The sequence below is a fragment of the Typha angustifolia genome, chromosome 11, assembly GCF_048772165.1.
Source record: "Typha angustifolia cultivar Huaian chromosome 11, ASM4877216v1, whole genome shotgun sequence".
Taxonomy (NCBI): Eukaryota; Viridiplantae; Streptophyta; class Magnoliopsida; order Poales; family Typhaceae; genus Typha; species Typha angustifolia.
The window spans coordinates 2,088,900-2,102,728 of record NC_133249.1 but is presented as its reverse complement, the minus strand read 5'-3'; the positions used below and the strand labels follow the sequence as shown (position 1 = coordinate 2,102,728).

The 13,829-nt window shown below is 36.7% G+C and overlaps 3 protein-coding genes across 3 annotated transcripts; all 3 read left to right on the top strand.

The window, feature by feature from the left end:
• Window positions 1-353: 353 nt before the first annotated feature.
• Window positions 354-5,701, top strand: LOC140769646 (1,4-dihydroxy-2-naphthoyl-CoA synthase, peroxisomal). The gene is given in 10 exon segments (XM_073110439.1): window positions 354-586; window positions 588-768; window positions 1,412-1,534; window positions 1,857-1,958; window positions 2,619-2,657; window positions 2,754-2,852; window positions 3,171-3,218; window positions 3,489-3,584; window positions 4,248-4,370; window positions 4,969-5,701. Coding segments are annotated over 10 exon segments (1,005 nt in total). The 5' UTR covers window positions 354-509; the 3' UTR covers window positions 5,086-5,701.
• Window positions 5,702-5,844: 143 nt separating this feature from the next.
• LOC140769648 (iron-sulfur cluster assembly protein 1-like) lies at window positions 5,845-8,228 on the top strand. The gene is made up of 3 exons (XM_073110442.1): window positions 5,845-6,238; window positions 6,986-7,040; window positions 7,821-8,228. Exons 1-3 carry the CDS (start codon window positions 5,923-5,925, stop codon window positions 7,939-7,941), a joined length of 492 nt encoding a protein of 163 aa, XP_072966543.1. The 5' UTR covers window positions 5,845-5,922; the 3' UTR covers window positions 7,942-8,228.
• Window positions 8,229-10,453: 2,225 nt separating this feature from the next.
• Window positions 10,454-12,178, top strand: LOC140769647 (galactinol synthase 1-like). Its single transcript, XM_073110440.1, has 4 exons — window positions 10,454-10,974; window positions 11,066-11,386; window positions 11,479-11,613; window positions 11,713-12,178. The coding sequence occupies exons 1-4, from the start codon at window positions 10,654-10,656 to the stop codon at window positions 11,923-11,925; spliced, it is 990 nt and encodes a 329-aa protein (XP_072966541.1). The 5' UTR covers window positions 10,454-10,653; the 3' UTR covers window positions 11,926-12,178.
• Window positions 12,179-13,829: the final 1,651 nt, after the last annotated feature.

Sequence of the window (13,829 nt, the reverse complement as noted above, 5' to 3'; positions counted from 1 at the left end):
TGTGTTAATTGGTATGCCAACCTTATACTCTCTCTCTCCTACGTAAGAAACCTAAATCCTCAAACTATAAATATTTTAAATCGACTACTAAAAAATAATGTTAAATAAGATAATTCCCTTTTACCCGACAAAAGGTTTGCATCTTCTTTAAAAGAAAGAGACAGAAAGCTTGCATCATTCCTCACCAAAAAAAACCCCAAGATTCATGGAAATTCTATCTCGCGATAAATCGCTTAGTTTGTGATGACTTGTCGACCTTAAGCCTTTTGTTATAATACAAAATAGTCCGAGGTTGTATATGTAAAAGATGAATTTATTCAAATCACTTTCTTTTTCTCCCTCAATTCGCACTCGAGCCTTGGCTTAGCTTTATCCCCTCTTCATCCCCATTATCCCATACCGACCTTATCCAACATCCTCTGTAAACACGTCTGTACTTGTTATCTTCCCTTCTTGTTTGATAACCCAACTTAGTTCTTCCACCGAACCCCTCGATCGAAGCTTCTCCCATGGCGGACAACCAAGAGAAGGAGCTCACGTCCGTCGAGAGAAGAATAGCAACCATCGCTAACCACCTCATTCCTCTCCCTCTCCCTCTCTCGCTCTCCTCCAATCACACGATCCGTAGCTTTGTCGGACGACAGCTACCACCGCGTTCATGGTGAGGTCTCGACGAAGCAGGCCACGTGGAGAGCAGCGTGCGATGAATCCGGAAAGGAATTTGTCGACATTATCTATGAGAAAGCCGTCGACGAAGGCATCGCCAAGGTAATTTGAGCGATGGGGTTTGCATTAGATTTTAAGCAATATTGTTCGTACGATGATTTTGATTTGTAGCAATCTAGTGAGAATCCTACAAAATTTGTTCTAATCAGGTAATATTAAGGCCTCGATCCTCCATTGATCAAGATTTATGCACACAGACATAAGTTTTATTCTGTGGGTTAATGACATCAAAGTAAGCCATATTGGAAGGATTAAATAATTTTTATTTTGCGACCAAACATCAACCTTCTAAAAGTTGGCTAGTTCCTAACCAGGGTAAATGTTGGTAAGCAGGGGTGTACCTTGTAAGCTAATTCCTCTAATAGAAGTTGCAAAAAAAAATTATACCACTCCTTATAACAATTAACTTTAAACCAACTCTATTGCATTTCAGTATGATGGAATTCTCTAGGATAAAAAAATGAAGTAAAAGCATTTGTAGGCTTACTAATTGCCCGATAAGCTGGAATTAGATTAAGATTCCCAGAATATGATTGCATTATTAACTTATATATCATAATTATAGCACGTTTTGTACCTGGGAATGCACACTTTTGTGCATTAATTGTTCGTGATGTGGCTCTTTTAGCTTTGTGGTGCTCTCAAGCATGATACATATTTTCAGTGCTTAAAATTTTTTCTGCAGATAACAATCAATCGCCCAGAGAGAAGAAATGCTTTTCGGCCACTCACTGTTAAAGAGCTTATCAGAGCATTTAATGATGCTCGGGATGATAGTTCAATAGGAGTCATAATTTTAACAGGAAAGGTATATCCCACTTTATTGTTTTTCAAATAGATGTCTTAATTCAGACAAAATTTCTGTCCCTAATTCCTCTTAACTTAGCTTCTTGCTATTTGACACTTCAGGCTCTCATATATGATCATCAAACTATATAGAAAGTATTAATTGCCTTGAAGTTTTGCATAAGCATCCTGTGATAGTTGATATTTAATTCAGCTAGCTTTAATGTTGCCACTCTCGATATTCTGTGTTCCTCTTGTGAGTAGGTATTGCAGATAAAAGACATGAAGAATTTTCTCTTTCTTTTTATGCAAGTACTTTGATCCATATCAATTTGTTATCTTAGGGAACCAAAGCCTTCTGTAGTGGTGGTGACCAAGCATTGAGAAGCTCTGATGGATATACTGACTTTGAAAGTTTTGGACGTCTAAATGTGTTGGATCTCCAGGTAAATATATTCTCATTCACTGCACCTTTCTAAATCTGAATGAGATTCAAAGCATCTTAACTATCAGCATGTGACTTATTGAAAAAAATATGTTTACACATTATGGTCATATGCTTTCAAGTTTCAACTTCATGCTTCAGTCCATCAAGTAATACTATATTGAAATGCTGGTAGAATTTCCACTTTTCTGATTGTTCCTGATACTTTTTGGCCCCAGAAGCTGGCTTGCTAGTGTGAAGCAAGTGTTTGTTGCCTTTTGTGGCAGAACAACAAATAGAGGCCTCAAAAATCTTTCTAAAGTAGAATGTCCATAAGTAAATCAAAGATGTATCTTGTGTTTTAAAACTTCTCCTAGTTAGTTACCCTCCAGCGGCAACAATCTTTGTAAGTGGGTTGGTTTCTCTATCCTTTCTGTAATAATAAGGAAAAATCTACAACAGAAACACAATTAGGTTAATTCGTAGAACGCATGTAATTCTGCTACTGCTACAAATATTAAGAGAGTAGGTAGTTAACATTGAAATCCTCATTGACGTCTGCCTTCAATACATGGTTGTTGTTGGTATACCATTATTGTTGGTCATTTTATGTCAAAGACAAGCTCCCATTCATTACATATATCCAAGTCATATTTTAACCCATTGCTATTTCTTTCTTCAGGTGCAGATTCGCCGTCTTCCTAAGCCAGTTATAGCAATGGTATATATAGATCCCTGGTTCCCTGCTATTCTCTCCTTGAATTCACACGCTTTGTTTTTCCCTTGAAGATAAAGTATACGTGCTATTTATTATCAGGTAGCAGGTTATGCTGTTGGTGGTGGGCATGTATTACACATGGTCTGTGATCTAACAATTGCAGCTGATAATGCAATTTTCGGTCAAACTGGCCCTAAGGTTAGTATAATTACCTTTTATTTCTTGATTCTTTATGAGTATGACCGTGCCAGATTTATTCCTGTAACATGTGAACTTCTTGAAATCCCTCGAGGTTAATATTCTTTGCTCTCCCCTCTTTACCTCATTTTCTTATTCTATTGTCAGATTAGGTTAGCTGTATGATCATTGACTATTCTAGCTTATCATATTGTAATTTCTCCTTGACATTCTGATCCACCAAGTCCTTTCAGTCTGATGCTGAGATTTTCTTCAACTTCTTTTTTAAGGGAATCTCAATTAACTACATTATCCATAATATGTTATTATCTATTGCAGGTTGGAAGCTTTGATGCTGGTTATGGTTCCTCGATCATGTCTCGCTTGGTAAGATAAGCATGTTAGGTAGGAAAATTTCATAGCTTGTACTACCTCTTGCAACTAAAAGAACAGCATTATGATTTCTAGCGAGTCTTCTTTTGGTATCCTAATAGATGCTGGAGACCTTTTTATCTCATTGCACACAACCCATTATTTCCGGAGGTTGACGCACTTGAATTTGTTAATATTTTTTAATGAATTACTTAACCTTAAGTTTGATCTATGGACTGTAACTAACTTCTGCCTTTTCTACTGTACGGTTTTATGGTTGACTAGGTCGGACCGAAGAAAGCACGTGAGATGTGGTTCCTGTCACGATTTTACACTGCTTATGAGGCAGAGAAAATGGGGCTCGTAAATATCGTAGTGCCGGTAAGTTTAAAAGGAAAAACTAGTTTCACCAAGTCTTTCAAAGAATACTAGCATTTCTAGGGGCTCTTGACTAAAGAAATGCAAATGAGGGTGTTGTGAGATTTACCAATTATTATTCTGCTTCAGAATAAGTCCTCAAATAACTGAGTTTCGACTTTATCAATTGCTATTTCACTCAAAAACAATTATCTTCTGTTAGTCGGTTTTTCCAGCTTATCCTCATGATATGATCCAGATTCTCTTTTTTTTCTCAACTAATTTGCAACGTAATAGTCAAGCTGGAATTTGGACCTAGTTTGTCTTTCTGTCTTAAAAGGTGTTCCCTCACATCCTCTCTATCAGCATATCAAACAAGCCCTTGAACAGTATGAGCTTTAGCAGTATCCTTTACTTAACCTCCTCTTCATATGCTTTGTTGTCTTTTGGCAACTAACAAGAATTGCAGATTCTTGAATACAATTTCATTTTTTGCTTAAAAAATGGTGACTTTATACCAAAAGAATAGTCACTTCTTGGAGCCACTTTTGCATTAGAAATGTTATCGCCTATTCTTAAAACTGCCACAACTATCTAATAAATGTAATTTCACTGTGTGCGATGACGGTAATGACTGGCTAATTATGTCTAATAAATGTCAACTAATGATATCATTTATCTCTGTAGCTTGAGAACTTAGAGACAGAAACACTGAAATGGTGCCGGGAGATCTTACGCAACAGTCCAACAGCCATTCGAATTCTGAAATCTGCTCTTAATGCCGTAGATGATGGCCATGCTGGCCTTCAGGTAATATATGCTATATATAAATTAGATATTTTGATAAAAAGACACATCTGGCTTCTTGTTTCACTAAAAAAAATCAGTCAAATATTCTTTATATGAACTAATGACGCTGCAATATTTTGGGTGGCTTCTTCAACTCTGGGCAATAGTTTCTATCCCTTCATAACCAATTTAACATCTGCACTGGCCACCTAGGAAATTATAGAAGTGCAAATGCTAAAGAATGATCTCATCTTCATTGTGGTAAATCACAAATTCAAACAGCACAATGATAGAGTATGGTTGAAGGTTGGAAAAAAAAAAAGTATTAGTGTTTGCTTTAGTGTCTTACACGCGATGTGTACTGTTTGAGCTTATGCTGGTAAGCTGCTGCATGTCTGACCAGTATTTCAAGATATACAACAGACATGATTGTGCAAAATTTTCTATTAAAGTCTCTCTCGTGCATGCATCATCAGGACTTATTTTTTCTTAGTATAACCACATGCGAGAAATGCTGATAATCTTAGCTGATCAGATATTTACATGAAACCCCTACAACCCTTCGCGTTCTTTCTTCTGGATTGAATTCTTCAGAAGGTAATCATAATCATTGTTTCAGGAGCTTGGTGGAAATGCAACACTGGTCTTCTATGGCACAGGTGAAGCAAACGAAGGAAAGACTGCATATATGGAACGCCGTCCTCCAGATTTCTCAAAATTTCCCCGAAGACCTTGATGTGACTTTCTGATATCCTTTTTGTTTTTCCCCTTTGCCTTCTGTTTTACTGCATTGGCCATTTGGCCGTGAGAATAATAATGGTCGTAAAGGAATTGGGAGTTGGTACGAACCAGCATCGATGGTGAAATGACTGTCAGACTGAAATCAATCATTCAAGCAATTGCACAGCAGGAGGGAGTCTTCGTTACGCTTAATTGCTGACAATTTGCTTTTGGATAAGTATAATTTATCATACAACTTATTCTCAGGTCTTCATCCTTCTTCCTTGTGTTTCTAAAATATCCCTTATTTGAAATGGCAACAAAGAAAAGAAGAAATAGAGGTAGTCATCTTGATACCCAATAAGCCTCCTTACCGGGAGGGGGACAAAAAAACCCTACACGCATCTTTGTTAAATAATGCTTGTACATAAACGCAGCTGTGAAAGGATTCTTCATTCATAAACAATATAAATTCGATGTCAAAATTTTAAAATATCTTTTGTTTAAGTTGATGAGATCTGCTGCATCATCATGCCACACCAGCCATCGTGTCAACTGCAACTTCGTCGCGCTATGGGATATATATCCACTTCAGAGTTTTCTAACCGCCTTTACCTCCGGATGTAAAGGCCATTTGCCACGTATCTATTCCTAATAGAAAAACGTCAACGTGGCTGTCCAATAGTCGTCAATGATTTATTTCATGTTCTATGTAAAACAGGGGATCGCATCCTCCCATTCCACCGCCATTTCTTCTCGTCCATCTATTTATAAAGCTTCGCCCACCTGTTCGTAAGAGCAATAGAAGTCATTGATAGAAATATAGTGGATACTAAGAAAGGAAGTAATAGTAATGATGCTTCGCTTTGCGGGAAAGAGATTTCTGGGATTAGGATTAGGGCATCGGTCCTCGGCTTCTCCGGCGATCGCCGCGGCGTCTCCGGCGGTTCGATGCTACCACGAGAGGGTTGTGGATCACTACAACAACCCGAGGAACGTGGGATCCTTCGACAAGAACGATCCGGCGGTGGGGACAGGGCTGGTCGGCGCGCCGGCCTGCGGCGATGTGATGAAGCTCCAGATCAAGGTCGATGAGGAGTCCGGTAAGATCGTGGATGCCTGCTTCAAGACCTTCGGGTGCGGCTCCGCCATCGCCTCCTCTTCCGTTGGTTCGTCTTTTCTTCTTCTCTTTTATGTTCTGAATTGTTGGTTTAAGCTGGGGTTTATTGTGGGTGTCTGATAGATTGTATTTTACGCAGTCCTTGTTGGGAAGTCTATCCTCTAGATTACAGAATTCTTTATTCATCCTGAAGCTTTGAGCGAATCAAAATATATGTCATATGACCATCAATTATCCAATGACGAAATTGTTATTAGTTTGTTACCTGATATTAAATAAGATAGTAGGGAATAAAGAAAGAAAGAAAGAAAGATAGATGAACTACCTACGAATTTTCCGTCCCGTTCCTTGAATAGTGTTCTGTTTTTCTTCTGTCCTGAATTTGATTAAGAAGAATATTTGATTGGATAAGGATGGTTTCGAGAATTGCTCTGCTTTCGAGCACGATATGACGGGAGCATGAATTTTAAAATCAGGACTTTTGGAGAAAGAAGCTTTTAGCTTCCTTCCTTGTAAATTATGTGTAAATAATCTCAAGATGAGCTCCAACCTAATTAGGAAACCTGTGATTCTGATTTGCTTTATTCTCCTATGGACTTTGTTCTATGCATTAGTATCGCACTATAAACTCCAATCAAATTAGGAAACATGGGGTTATGATTTGCAGTGAAGAAAAGGATTTGTTATTTAGAGTTTCAGAGATATAAGAATTCTATTTTTTAATATTCCCTTGTTGAATTGCTACACAGTTTAAATTGCTTGTTGGCGTAATGAGCCATTTTTTACTTTGATGCAGCTACTGAATGGGTGAAAGGGAGACAGATGGAGGAAGTAGTATCCATTAAAAACACGTAAGTCGTGCTCTTGTATTATGCTTTCTCTTACATAAACAATATGTCTGTGATTCCTGGTACTTCATGTCGCACTTGAAAGTTCATATCAGATTGAATATATTTATGCCACGAGTTGAAAAGAAAATATAGGGACTATATCCAGTTCATTATGCAATGTGTTTAACGTTTTAATAAGTTTTTAGACTCAAATAGTTGTCAAATTGAGATGGTTCAAGTAGATAATATCATTCCAAGACAGCAAAACACAGAAAAAATGGAGTTACCTCAAAATTTCAATGGAACAATAGATTTGTTCCATGCCCTGTTTGCAACTATTGCTATAATTTCAATGGAGAAAATGGAATATAGATTCATCAAATTGGCCAAAAAATACTGAGAGGGTATGTTCACTACAAAAGTAGGGGTCTTAATCTTTCAGAAGGTATTCAGATCGCAAAGCCACTTCTTCAACCAGATTATTTTGCGCACAAAGAAAAAAGAGAAGAAAATTTTTGTCCAGTGGGGATATGATGAATGTATATTTGGTTAATAGGAACCATTATCTTTTTGCTATTTTATGATATTGAAAGAAGTGCAAGTGTGAGTAGTGGTTTTTCTGGCAGCTGTTATTGTCTGTAAAAGTGATTTGGAATACTTGGCTAATCAAAAATGGTATTATGGTGCTCTTCGATGGGAGTCACTTCTTTAAGATCTCTAAAGATAATGAGTTTCTATTACATTTTCAGAATATATTGTTCTTATAACCTGTAGCATATCTCATGTTGCTGTATGATGCAGAGAAATCGCGAAGCACCTCTCACTTCCGCCAGTGAAGCTCCATTGCAGTATGCTTGCAGAAGATGCAATAAAAGCTGCTGTGAAAGACTATGAAGCAAAGAAGAGGAAGTCACAAAATTGAAATACCGTGCTTCCGGAAAGCGCATGCGATGCATGAAAATGATTTGGCTTGTAAGAAAGAGTTGCTGCTCTGTATGTCGGACAATAGCTAGCAATTTATTTTGTTGAACATGTCTGTCTCCAATTGTTACCATTAGACTTTGTCGCATATGTGGTGCAACAGGAGATGTGATTTAGGTGCCTCCTAACCATAATCTTAATTATGGTAATGCTTGCAATCCTAGCTGTAGTAAGCTTTGTATCCTAATGACTGAAATAAAAGAGGTGCACCAATCGTCAAGGTAATAATGGAGTATGTGATTTGTTGTTGCCTGGGCAATCGTTTTAGTGCTCGTTTCTTACCTCTATGTAGTCGTGATTTGGATCTCTTGACGAGCTTGTTTTTCTGGCTGTGCGAGATATCTGTCGTTCGATAATACTGTTGACTATTTGCAATTGCCTGTCAGAGAGCTTGTATTTATTTTGTTAATTGTGGCAAGAACTATACCAGGTGCTTGATCAAGGAAGAGTATAAATGTTTGCATTAAATTTTTATGCTGTGATTGCTGCAGAAGCTATGACCCGGATGAAGTTGTACTGTCCCAATGCTTCAGATTTGATTCTTCAGTATGCAAGGTCTTAAAGTTTATATCTGAATCTGGGGTTTACACTCGTCATAAAGGATCAGATGGATAGTCTGATATTCTTTTTCATCCATAGGTTTAAAGGTGAGTTAGTTATCAATGTTTACGTTATCCTTTTTTCTTGTATTTAATTTGTTAAAATATAGAATAAGGAGCATGATTAATGCGAAATATTCGAACCGGGCATTAATAAATATCTAATTTCCATGTCTTTTCTCTGAAACCGTAGCATTTCCTTGAGGTTTATTATAGTATATATTCCATACTTTACGAACTTGCACGCTTCTTGATTAATTTGATACCCTTTATCATGCTGTCACGATCTAAGTGCAATTAATTCATGCTGATAGATTCAACGGCTACAAGTTACTTGCCGAGGAATTTGGACAAAAACCATTGACAAGGAAACTCTCAGATATTATTTACGGGCCAAGAGAGTTCATAACCAAAGAGTGTTGCAAGTAGCTGCAATAGCTATGGCTCTTATACATCCACAAGGACCACAACTAGATTCTCTGGCCTCAAGCGTCTCTACTTAGGAGATCGGATTCTGGTGCACAAACGAAAATCTTATCGTATCACCTTGTGCATATTTCTTTCTTCCTTTCCCATGGAAGGCAACAAAATGTCCATATGCAACGTGGCATTGTGACTGTGATGCTTGTTGAATAAAATATAGAATTTTTTTTTTTACATAACCTTTAAGAATATTAATTCTATACATCTCTCTAAAGTTGATGTATATATTTTTACCTCATGAAACATACGGTTTTTGCATGTATATACTTTTTAAACCTCTTCTTTTTTTTATTTTATATGGATATCGCTTAAGGTATCTAATTGTTAAAATTTAAACAATTTAGTCATAGAAAAGAGATAAAAATATAGCTATTTAGTTTTTATAAATTCCTTTTAATTAAATTGAGACTTAACTTAAAAAGTAGTCGAAAAAATATCTATGTAAATAATGTATATTTTAAGAGATATACACACATATATTAACTTTAGAAGAGCATATAAGCACAAAAAAAAGAGAGAATATATGTATGTAAAAACAGTTTAATTTAAAATTTATTATTCTCTAACATTTTGATTTTTTAAAGTAATTTATGAGTTAACAAAGCAAAGTTCTTAAGTTTAAATCTTATCAAACTTATTTGCCATTTAAAATATAAAAATAATTATAAATTAAAATTAAATTCATTTTTTAACTGGAGTGTTATATACGTATTATTTAGGTATGTCGAGCTCTGCTACTTAGAATATATATATATATATATATATATATATATATATATATATATCTTAGACCGTTAGCTCTTTTTTCTAACTCATCATGATTAATTATCAAAAAATGAAAAAGAAAAAAAGGAAAAAAATTCGTGATAGAAATTCTTCCTAAAGAGGGCCACATAAGATCCATAAATGTTTCTATCAAATCTCTAGAGTATGAGTTTAAATTTGTTTCCTGACTGCATGTTCTTTTAATAGATCATTAAACTTAAAGCCATGCGGAGCAATTTTGCTATCAGTTTCTTAGCAATCCTACTACTCCGATGTGTACCCAATGTAATTTGTTTGTTAATTTCTAGGACTTTCGAAAACGACTTCATTTTTGGAACTTAATACTACCAGCCGTTGGGTTTCCATGGAGGGTGTGTCATAAGCTCCCAACCTCTTATAATGATGGGATATATCCTATTTAAATATTCACACTTTCTTTACAACCACCACATTTCGATTTTCTCATCCACTCAGTGGATTTTGATAAGCCTTGGTCAACAGCCACTCGCTTCGATTTCTTTTGTTTGCATATTTTAGTGTTGGAAAACAAATTAAAATAACATCTCTTGCAGTAATGTGCTACATAGGAATCCTCATTTGGGTTTCATTTGCCCATCATGTCAACCCTCATTTCCCATATGATTCGAAGCCTATAAAACCATGAACAGGCTTTCAACTCCCAGGATCCACTGCAACAGAATCTTTCATTCCAGCACACCACCTTTCTCATTGTTTTAAGCCTTCCTTTTTTGTCTCTCTCTCTCTTTCTCTCTTTCTTTCTTTCTTGTATACAATTCACTCCAAATATGGCATCTCGAGATTCAGGCAAGCTGTTTGCCGGGCAGGCGAAAGGGCAGCAAAAGTCTAGGGCATACGTCACGTTCCTGGCTGGCAACGGGGACTACGTGAAGGGGGTGGTAGGGCTAGCCAAGGGTCTACGGAAAGTTGGTAGTGCGTACCCTCTTGTAGTGGCGGTGCTGCCCGACGTGCCGGAGGATCATCGCCGGCTCCTCGTCACGCAGGGTTGCATCGTCCGGGAGATCGAGCCGGTGTACCCTCCTGACAACCAGATAACGTTTGCCATGGCCTACTATGTCATCAACTACTCAAAGCTACGTATTTGGAACGTAAGTATATATATAATAGTAGTTAGTTAGTAGTGCGAGTGTTTGATGAGTTACTTGTGTATATATTATTCATGATTTATAATGTATATAGTTTGAAGAGTACGTCAAGATGATGTATTTGGATGCGGATATCCAAGTCTACGATAACATCGACCATCTATTCGACAACCCTGATGGATACTTCTACGCCGTGATGGATTGCTTCTGTGAGAAGACCTGGAGCCACTCTCGTCAATACTCCATTGGCTACTGCCAGCAGTGCCCTGAGAAGGTGACGTGGCCAAAGGAGATTGGACCACCTCCTCCTCTCTACTTCAACGCAGGTATGTTCGTGTTCGAACCGAGTCGACTCACGTATCATAGTCTACTTGAGACTCTACGCATCACACCACCAACTCCTTTCGCCGAGCAGGTAAAATTTTATGCTCATTCTTTGAAACTTACTAATTACTAGTAGAATTTATTAATAATTTCTAATTTCTTTTGTTTTTAATCATTTGGTAGGATTTCTTGAATATGTTCTTTGAGAAGGTCTACAAGCCAATTCCACTGAACTACAACTTGGTTCTAGCCATGCTCTGGCGCCACCCCGAGAACGTCGAGCTTGATCAGATCAAGGTGGTTCACTACTGCGCTGCGGTAAATGCTACGATTCGGACTCAGGACCTCTTAGTTATTCCGTTCCAATAACATAATGAAATGTCATAGTTTTATTTTAATTTGTTTATATTGTAATAGGGGTCTAAGCCATGGAGGTACACTGGAAAGGAGGCTAACATGGATAGAGAGGACATCAAGATGCTAGTTGCAAAATGGTGGGAGATCTACAATGATGAGTCGTTGGATCTCAAGGCAGAGGATGGAGGAGAGTGCTTCTCACATTCTTCAATCATGGCAGCAATTCCTGATCAGCCATCCATTAACTACATCCCTGCACCCACTGCAGCCTAATAGATAGATAGATAGATAGACAGAGAGAGAGAGAGAGAGAGAGAGAGAGAGAGAGAGAGAGAGAGAGAGAGATAGAGAGAGAAATCTCTAGCAGATTGTAGTGATAAAAGTGGACATAAATTTTGTCCATTAATTGGATGACTTAGAGTTCTCCAATCCCTGTAGAGATAAACTCAAAGGGTAGCTAATCAAGTATTAATAATGTAATCAGTCTTGCTAGTGTTCTCAGTAAGATCAAGAGTTATTAGTTATATACATATATCGTGCTTTGTCTCGCTCATAGGTATATTATAGTGAAGTAAGAAAAATGAAAATAAAATTAAGAGAAATTTATATTTAACATCTTTGATTTTTTTTAACCTATCTATGATTTACACTGTACAATTTTAATATTCCCAAATTTGATTTAGTCGTTTTAAAATACCTTGTTGTCAGGTATATTACTAATAAGATTACCAAAATATTCTTACTAAGCTTAAAATAACTCTACCCAACTCAAAATACCAAGCTCAAAAACTTTTCACTCGGCCCAAATGATGTTAGTGTTAATCTAATCTAGAGTATTTTTTTTATACATATTTGATAAAATGGTAAATCAAAACTAGGTGAAAACATAGAGTGTTAAATATTCCTAAAAGAATATCAAAGATTCAGATGGGTTTTTTTTTTCTTAATTATGGAAAAACCTTTTCTCACTGGGCTTAGCCCAAGAAGCTCTTGCCTTAGCGAATCCATCTCACATACATTAATTGCTAGTATTACCTCAATTAACCAAAGTAGTTTATGAGAAGATCCAACTTTGGCAAGAACATTCTCTGTCACACAATAAACCTAAAAGTAGGCAGTAATTAAGTCGCACAATTAACACAACTAATCCCATTGAATCATGCATGCTGCTATAAATTTGATACAAATTAATGACCACTTTCCAAACTATGCCAACTTGGTTCATTTTACTCAACTAGCTATATACGAAGTGCCCTAAATTGGGTTAAGTATAAGATGTGAACACTTATATCCCTTTGATGCTCAGTTATAACCCTCCAAATGATTGCTAGATCTTAGGCATGCCTCTAGCTAGAGACATGGGTTGGTTATTAATCACACAATTTATTGGATAAGATGACTTGACTTGTTTGATTTCTTCTTTGCTTTATTCTTGTACTTTGTTCATGAGGAATCTAATCATAAGCTCTGGCTAATAAACACCTCTCCAATGAAAAGTACCATGGTGACCAGGACCCACCAATAGATAGTCCTATTTTTTCAAACCTTCGTGGGCCAAGCCTTCTTTATTTCACATTGGCTTCTAACTCAAAATGTGATATTATACTTTGAGTTGCACCACTCATAAACCCCATCCTTGCCCTAAGAATTAATACAAGGGCCAATAATTCCAGGGGCTAGAGCTAGGTAGCACAACAAAGTCTTCTCCTCTTAAACATTGGGGTTTTCAATTTTTCCAAAGCTTTCATATGATTTATCTTGATCTAATATCGGTCGTCGAACATCTTGCTCTTCTAAAAATTGCATTGGTAGGAGACTCGTGTTCTACTTGATATGTAATTTAAAATTTTAGAATTTATTAATGAAAAAATAAAGTAGTTGCACAAATCAATGAATCAATTAATCTAGGCTAGCCTATGTTGACCCATAGTTTTGAGCAAATGATCCTGATGACCATGTTAGTGTGTCTGGCCATAAAACCCTAAAAGGAGTAGGTCACTTTGGGTGCTAAATTATGCTTGTGTTGTCATATATGAACTTATGACAACTAACTCCGGCTTTAATTTTGCCCTATCAATTACATGCCTCCATTAGTCAAAGTGGTCCATCTACGCAAACGCACCTGAATTGCTTCAATCTATATTTATATATATAGATTATATATTACATCATTGAGA

Coding starts and splice junctions, on each gene's coding strand:
- LOC140769648 (XM_073110442.1), top strand. CDS start 5,923: ATGATGCTTCGCTTTGCGGGAAAGAGATTTCTGGGATTAGGATTAGGG. Junction 6,239..6,985: donor CATCGCCTCCTCTTCCGTTG/GTTCGTCTTTTC, acceptor ACTTTGATGCAG/CTACTGAATGGGTGAAAGGG. Junction 7,041..7,820: donor GTAGTATCCATTAAAAACAC/GTAAGTCGTGCT, acceptor TGTATGATGCAG/AGAAATCGCGAAGCACCTCT.
- LOC140769647 (XM_073110440.1), top strand. CDS start 10,654: ATGGCATCTCGAGATTCAGGCAAGCTGTTTGCCGGGCAGGCGAAAGGG. Junction 10,975..11,065: donor CAAAGCTACGTATTTGGAAC/GTAAGTATATAT, acceptor TAATGTATATAG/TTTGAAGAGTACGTCAAGAT. Junction 11,387..11,478: donor CAACTCCTTTCGCCGAGCAG/GTAAAATTTTAT, acceptor ATCATTTGGTAG/GATTTCTTGAATATGTTCTT.